The sequence below is a fragment of the Thrips palmi genome, unplaced genomic scaffold (genome assembly GCF_012932325.1).
Source record: "Thrips palmi isolate BJ-2018 unplaced genomic scaffold, TpBJ-2018v1 HiC_scaffold_18, whole genome shotgun sequence".
In the NCBI taxonomy this organism is placed as follows: Eukaryota; Metazoa; Arthropoda; class Insecta; order Thysanoptera; family Thripidae; genus Thrips; species Thrips palmi.
The window spans coordinates 12860646-12868942 of record NW_023144627.1 but is presented as its reverse complement, the minus strand read 5'-3'; the positions used below and the strand labels follow the sequence as shown (position 1 = coordinate 12868942).

Genomic DNA, 8297 nt, shown 5'->3' with positions numbered 1-8297 from the left:
CATACTACTGACCGGACCACCTCCGCCCGGCCGATTGATTCCGTTGCGCCGTTCGTTTCCCGGGGTGTCATCGCGGACAGATGGATGGCGGTCGTGTTTTCGAATTCGCGGCTCATTACTGTGCATCGGGACAATTAATAGTGGAGGTGCACTACCGGCCGATTTGCGTGTCCGTCACTCACGCGGCGTAACGGCCGTCGCTGATTTATGGTGTCGGGCGGGCCGCTGCGTCCGAGAGTCTCCAAGTCCGAGGCGGGGCGGGCTGCTCCCGTTAAACTGGAGAAAAGGGCCGCCTCGGAGGCAGTCCCGGCGGCAGCTGGAGTCGCTGGAGTCGGCTGGAAAAGGCTTGCGGCGAGACGGCCCACGCTTCCGCGTCGCCGCCGCCGTCTCGACGACCTAACCCTTCTCCGGGTCATCGCCGGGGCGAAGCTTCTCCAGGTCACATTCAGGACAAAGCCTCTGCAGTATGGAGCTTCTCCAGGATGAACCCTCTCCAGGATGAACCCTCTACAGGATGAACCCTCTACAGGATGAACCCTCTACAGGATGAACCCTCTACAGGATGAACCCTATCCAGGATGAACCCTCTCCACGATGAACCCTCTCCAGGCCATCTCGGAAACAACCATTAGTTCGACAAAACTAACACGCTCCTTGTCATACACCGCATTCGCTCCGGCTCGGCCGCTCCGACTCGTCGTTTCGGGGTGCCCCGCAGTGGGTCAGCGGGCCGCAGCGGGCCGCGGCGGGCCCCGCCAGACACGGATCGGGGGAATTGATGAATATTCGCCGGCGCTGCAACCGAACGGCAGTAAAAAAAGAGCGCGCGTCTTTCGTCAGTTTTCGACTCTCGTGATGAGATGGCCGGTGATAAAGGAACACGACGATAGCCGCCGCCAGCCATATCCACGGCGGCGGTGGTGGAGGCAGCAGCAGAGGCGGCGGCGGTGGTGGAGGCAGCAGCAGCGGTTGCAGGAGCGCGACGGTAAAAACGGCCACCGTGAGGGAGATGGTGGCCGCCCGATGCCCGGCCCGTGTTGAAACGTCTTCTTCACACTTTGTGGGACACAAAACCATATGGGTAGCAGACCGGGGCGGGCCGACGCGGCCAGGAGACGCTCGGGCGGACACGGAGCAGACGGGAGCGGCGTGGCGGCGTCACAGACGGCCGGGCGGCAGCGCGCTCCCCACTTTGGGCCGTGTGGCACGGTGCTGCGCGGTGCGGTGCGCGTCGCCGCGGGCTGACATCTCGTTTTCCGTGAAGAGCATTATGCGCCACTTCCGTGCAGTAATAAAAGTACGACCGCTGTGCCGCGCTGCAACGGCGCGGCGTGGCGGCGTCCCCGGGAGACAGAGGATGATGGACGAGCAGCCGATGAGGCACGCGACAGCGCTCTGCACCGCACCGCACCGCCGGCCCGGACAGTGGCAGCACCGCGTCGCCGAGATGTTTGTGGGTTTCGCTCGTTTCGCTTCGAAGCGGCCGGCAAAAACCGAAACGGCGAAGCGAAAACCGGGTAGCTGCTGTGGGTCTCGAACCCGGGTCCCCCCACTCTTCAAAGAAACGGCAGCGAGAGAGCGCACGCACAGACAGGGCTTCGAACTTATTTCAAGTTCATGATGGCACTCCTGTCGTTCGTTGTTTTCGCTTTTCAGACAGTGTCCGTCTTGCCTCCCGCGCAAAAAGAAACAAAACAAATCAAGTAATAACAAAATGCACGGCTGGAGTGAGTGACGATGACGTGGTTGTGCAAAGCTGATTGACACTTCATCACCGAGATCGGGGCGCCATGCCGCCGCCGCGCTGCAGTCCGAACGGAGTGCTCTGTCTCTCTCGCACTCACTGCGAGCTCCGCCGGAGTGCGAGAGAGACAGAGACAGCGCAGTGGACCAGGGCGGCCGGTCGGCCACCTCCCGGACCGCGTCCCGCCGCTGGTGGTCAATGGGCCGAGGGCCCGCCGGACTGACGCGTTGCCTCACTGTCCAGCCGTCGGCCTGCCGTCCTGCCGAGGTCCTTGCGTGGGCGGCCTTATCGATAGATAACCAAATCAGGTATTGCAGTGGCGGGCACACACGCACACGGACAGACGGACAGACAGACAGACACATTCACCAACAGGAAAGCGAAAGACCAGCGCCGCGGAGCGGCAGCGGGACGGCACACCAATTTGTCATACCAGGCGGCGCCATATCTGGTTTCATGACAGAGAGAGGACACACCGGGCGACTTCTGTTGGCCGGCCGGCCAGACACATCTCTAGCGAGGAGCTGCGCGGACCGGCCGCCTCCGGAACACGCGACGACCAAAGTATGCGGACAACGTCGAAGCTAACAGATTTTTTTTTCTCCCTATGGACCGACAGCCCATATTTCATTATGGTTTCGTGCGTGCTATACAGCAGGGTCCCTTCGTTGTCGTTGTGTAAAATTTGTCGGCACTACCAATACTCATGTAAACAACAGTACAACAACTTCAACGACGACGACGACAACAACAACAACAACAACACAGGAGAGGAAACTAGGTGAATAGAGGCTGGTGGGCGAGAAGTCTGATTTTCCACGTCAGGTCTCAATTCGGCCGCTCGGGTGATTAAAGCGCACGGCATGTTCGGGCTGCTGCTTCTGCCTCGGGTCCACGACGGGTCCGCGTGCACGGCAGAGGCGCCACCGCGAACCAATGCCCCTCCCGTGTGGCAACCAAATATTAATATTTCCTTTTCGACACTACACGGCTGCCGGCGTGCCGCGGCGTGCGTTGGGCGGCAGCCGGGCCGGGCCTCGCCGACCCGAGCAGGTTTAGCGCGTGCCCCGCGACCCGCGAGCCGAGCCACCTCCGTGAGCGACTCCGCGATGACCCTGCATGCCGCCGGGTCCTACACCATCACCCACTGGACAACTTTGGCGTGATTGGATTCTCGCCCCCCCCCCCGGTCTTCCCCCTCCTCCCCCTTCCTCTCGGTCCAGTCCGGTGGCGGCACCCACACGGCGTGGGCGGTGTTGCGTTATGGCGGAACCGCGCAGCCTCAACTTGACCCGGTGAACACACACACACACACACACACACACACACACACACACACACACACACACACACACACACACACACACACAACACCACACACCTGGCAACTTTAATTACGACTGTCGCGTTGGGGAAAAAATATTTCGGGACGCTGTGAATGTGGAAATGACAACGGAGGGAACGGCGTAGCTCCGTCGGTTCGAGTGTTAGGTATATGACGGTACTTTAGCAACGGCCTGGGCTCGAATCCAGAAATAGTACCTTTTTTTTAGGGGGTACCTTTTTTTCTGTAAATTTCTTTCATGGCCGGAGAGTAGCCCCTACCGCCCGCAAGCCCAAAAGCCATTTCCGCGGTATTTGAACCACCGGCGCGGCAGTTTGGCCGATGGGGCAATCCGCTGCAGCTTGGCCTACCGGGAGGACTTCATGCAGGACCAGACGAAAAAAGGGAGTGAGAGAGAAAGAGAGAGAGAGGAGACGGAGGGGAGGGAGATGGGGAGAGTGGCCCATTGTCTTTTGTTGCCGCGCTTCACCGCATCGTGCGGTACTGCGGTTCGGCCGTTTGAGTAGCAAGAGGGGCCCCCGCCGGCCCCGCGCTCTAAATCCCGCCTCCCCGCGGCCCCACACTGCAGTCCCTTGCAGTGTACGCACCGTGGGGCACACACGCTCCGCATAACTACACCACGACAACGGAGTGAACTTGCAGAAGAAAAGGGGGGGGGCGGAAGTTGGAGCAGAGGAAGGAGAAGAAGAAGAAGAACTTAGAGAGGGAGAACAAGTTTAAGAGAAGGGGAACTAATTGGTTGCAGCGCGGCAGGGCGCGCGCAAGACAGAGACTGACACGCGTGCCAGACAATTTCACGCCGCTCCATTTTTCTTTGTGACACACTCACACACACTCCGACACTCGCACTGAGCCCCACCCGCGGCGCGCTCGTGCCCTGGCCCCCTCAGTGGTTGACGCCCTGACCCGCTCGCCATATAACCCTTTCCCGGTCGCCCTTTCCCCCCACCCCCTCCCCGAAAATGACACACACGACGGGAATACAGTGTGCGGGCTTTCTCCGCGAGCCCATGCAGCCCATGGCTCCGGGGCGCGGTCGAAACTTTATACGACAGACCCCACCCACGTCAGTGCGACGACTCGGAGGGACTTTTCGAGGCGGAGCGCGCGGAGGAGGAGAAGGAGAGGGAGAAAGAAGACGATGGCTCGATTACGAGTATAGAGAATGAGATGTTCCGGTTCTAGCGAGCCTCGTTGCCTTGTTACCGCACTCGCTCGCCGTACAACATTATGTTTTGACAGCGCAGCATGCAACGCAACAACGCGCGCCCGAATCCAGAAGAAGACGGTTCAAAACGGAGAGAACAGAACATCTCAGTCGGGAGGCTGTGGACTGATTCCGAGAGCTCTGTCTCTCTCGCTTGCGTGCGGCACGCCCCACGAGTGCGAGAGAGACAGAGCGACGACTCTCGGAGTCAGTCTGCTGCAGAGGCGCTCGGGGGCATTCCTCTCGTGACGATGCAGGCCGCGTGATGGAAACCGTGAAAAAAAAAAAAGACAGAGACTCAATCACTCTGATTTTCCCTGTGCGGCTGTAATTACCGCTGGTGCACCAGTACAATGAGTGAGACGAGGACGACGACGTGGTCGACGTGCTCCCGGAACACACGCAAGCCAGCTACGCAAGCGGCGAGACAACGCACTGTGTGACTCACGCTGGGCGCGCGTTCGCAAAACACGCTCATGAAGAGGCATGATGGTGCGTGGCGTGGCGTGGCGGGGCCCGCACCTCCGGAAGCCCTGAGCGTTCCATTCGCCATAATCCACGGGACAAAGTGGGTCGCTCGCCAGGCCAAGCGGCCCGCCTTACAGTGGGCCAGAAGACCGGTGGAGGCGGCCAAAACTCTAGACGCGTTTTGAGCTCCAGAGTTGTTAAACAGGCCTCAAACCGAACGTGTGACCCCACCAATGGATTGCTCGTTCGGAAAGCAATCCATTGGTGGGGTCACACGTTCGGTTCGAGTCCCATTTAGCGACTCTGGAGCTGAAAACGAGTCTAGAGTTTTGGCCGCCTCCACCGATCTTCTAGCCCACTGTGCGCCTGGCCGGCCAGCGGACTTGCAGTGCGTCAGGTGCGGGCGGTCGTCGTCGCCGTGGACGGGGAAAGCCTGTCCGATGACTCACCGCGACCGCTGGCAGACCGAGCGCCTGTAGGCAGTGCCGTCGAACTGACGTGCGTTGCGGGACTGCCTACCTGCCGTCTCACAGGCGCTAGCCCAGCGGTTCTCACTCAACCTTGGGGTCGCGACCCCAAATGGGGTTGCGAAAAAATTTCGAGGGGTCGCAGCGAGGTAACTGGGGTCGCTTGGGGTGACGGCGGTTCCCCAGCTGGCCCACACGCCGAGCACTGGCGGGAACAACTCTTGAGTTGATCAAAACGGTCACAAATGTCTTTGAAAAATCGTGTTTTGGGCCGACTTTAGGCATCCACTGCGTCTGTTCCGAGGCGGTATTTTGTCCTCCATTAACGGGCAATTGGTCTTTAGACCTTTCTTTAGCATGCCTTTGTTACGGAGTGCGATTATCTGCCTTAATTTGGGAGCAGTATTGCCGCAAAGTAGATCAAAACGGTCACAAATGTCTGAAAAATCGTGCATTGATCAACTTTGCGGCAAAACTGCTCCCAAACTAAGGCAGATAATCGCACTCCGTAACAAAGGCATGCTAAAGGAAGGTCCAAAGACCAATTGCCCGTTGAGGGAGGACGAAATACCGCCTCGGATCAGACGCAGTGGCTGTTTAAAGTCGGCCCAAAACACGATTTTTCAAAGGCATTTGTGACCGTTTCGATCAACTTTGCGGCAATACTGCTCCCAAACTTGCTAGGCGTTGCCTGGCGTTGCTTGGCGTTGCTAGGCAACCGTTACGTTACCGGGGTGGGCCGGGCGATTCGTACGCGGCCGGAGAAAGGAGGATGTTCTCACGGCGTTGCGCGGCCGGGGCGGGCCGGGGCGGGCCGGGGCGGGCCGGGGCGGGCCGAGTGTGGGCGAGGCCATGCGAGGCCGTGGTGCGGCAGCGGCAGCACGCCGGCGTGCCGGGCCGTGCCGGCAGGTGGCGCTGTCTCGAACGCAGCCGCGACGCGCGCGACGCGCACACCGCACAGTGGGCCAGAAGAACGGTGGAGGCGGCCAATACTCTAGACGCGTTTTGAGCTCCAGAGTCGCTAAATGGGACTCGAACCGAACGTGTGGCCCCACCAATGGATTGCTCTCCGAACAAGGAATCCATTGGTGGGGTCACACGTTCGGTTCGAGTCCCATTTAGCGACTCGAGCTCAAAACGCGTCTGGAATTTTGGCCGCCCCCACCGGTCTTCTGGCCCACTGTGCGCCGCACGGTCTGCGAATAGGACCCCAGTGGACCGCCCTTCGAGACCTCGAACCGTCCGCCCATAAATTAGCCGTCCGGCCTACTGTGCGTCGATCGATCGATTTCTCGACGCAACCGCACACACGTTTTAACGCAAGGATGCGAAGGTATTTGCGTGCGCATTAAGGTCCCTGAGTCATTATCTCCCATCGCGAGCACGTGCGCGCACCGAAGCAGAGAGAGAGATAGAAGAGAGAGAGAGAGCAATCAGATCGGTCAGTCGTACGCACGCGTTTTGGTACAGGCATTGGATAGAGTTAAGTTTTCTTTTACTGCACCCACGTGGCGGACAAGCATTTTGTTGACGTCAAACCGCCGCCGCAAACCCGACAGTGTGGAGACAAGTGCGCAGTGAATTCATGCAAACATTTACAGCATAGCGGCGTTTGGCCAAACAGGCCGCCGCCTGAAGGCTCTGTCTCTCTCTCTCTCTCTCTCTCTCTCTCGCACCCATGGGGCGTGCCGGTGGGGTGCGAGGTAGACAGAGCACTGTTTGGATGGGCTCTGCTATGCCGCCGCCCGCTTCCCCGAGCCCAGACACAGCTGTTTTCCCGGAATTGGGAGATCGGTTCTCGGTAAGCCCGTCCGGAACGGGACGCGAGTACCAAGTCACCCACATCCGCCAGGCCGGCCAGGCAGCGAGGAGTGGCTCAAGGTCACTCGAGTTACGGTGTAGCCGATGTCTCCCTCCGATCGGGGGCGGCGGGGGCGCGAACCAAGCAGACAGACGCATTGACGGAAACGAATTGCAGAAATGTGCGGCTGCTTCTACCGCTGAACCGGGTGCCATTGCGTAAACATGCGAATGTGTATTCGCGTGTGTGTCTGTGTGTGAGTCTGTGCGTCTCCCAGCGCCTCGCGTCTACTGTGGTACCGCCTGCTGCATCTGCTTCGTCGTTCATTTCATTATGATTCCAAACATTTTTTTTCCACCCCTTGCCTCGGTTTTCCAGTGCTCCACGTCCCGACAGACAACAAGGCCTAGTTTATTGGCTGGAGGGGAGGGGAAGTCGAGAGAGGACAACACGGCTTGGTCGACGTCGTCGGAGACATTGTGCTGTACCTGAGGCAGTCTGTCTCCGCAAGGTCCCGGCTCGGGTTCGATCCCGACACAAGTCACTGTCTCGCGAGCCAGTTCGATGAGAGGAAACGGCCGTGGTTTTCAATACTGCATGGACCACTACTCACGGAGCTCCCACTTACGTGTCGTTCCACGAAGTGATAAATTGCATCTGCCGGGCGGTGCGATGCTCTAGGTCATACAGGCTGGTTTCCTCCGCGGCCCGGTCGGCCGTACGCAAAGCAGAAAAAAACATACCTGTCGGTATTTGATCCGACGAACGCTATCTTCTTGAAAATCGGACCACTTTCCGCGGGGATTTATGCCATCACTGCCACTGCGCTGGAGCTCCAGACGCCTCCAAGGTGTTCCAGTCCGCTCCGCTCTCGTCCTCCCACCGCCAGGGGCGTAGCCAGGGGGCGGCCAGGGGGCGGTGGGACCCTGGACCCCGATCCGACGGCCGGTCGGTTTATTAAATCGGGCAGTTGTCAACTAGTGGACTGCACGCAAAAGCTAGACCCATTTTTCGGTGAATATTTTTTTCTTGCTTTCTCCGCCTAGCCTTCTTCTCACAGCACGATGCCCGGCCTGCCCGGCCTGCTTGCCCCCTGACGGCCGACCGGCGCCGCTCTGGCCTTTCGCAGGACACACGCAAACCCGACGCCTAGACGCCTGCGGCGACGAAAGGCTGGGGGAGCTGCACACAGTCGTCGCTCCGTCTCTCTCGCACTCGTGGGCCGTGCCCTTTGGGTGCGAGGGAGAGGCACTGCCTGCCCCTCC

The 8297-nt window shown here is 59.7% G+C and overlaps 1 protein-coding gene across 1 annotated transcript in view; it reads left to right on the top strand.

Annotated features, from left to right (window-relative positions):
- Positions 1-6966: 6966 nt before the first annotated feature.
- Positions 6967-8297, top strand: part of LOC117644719 (DNA-binding protein HU homolog) — a 2214-nt gene continuing 883 nt past the window's right edge. Inside the window, exon 1 of the mRNA XM_034384333.1 lies at positions 6967-7032. Within this exon, the coding sequence (XP_034240224.1) occupies positions 6967-7032 (66 nt within the window). The remainder of the gene's footprint in view (positions 7033-8297) is intronic.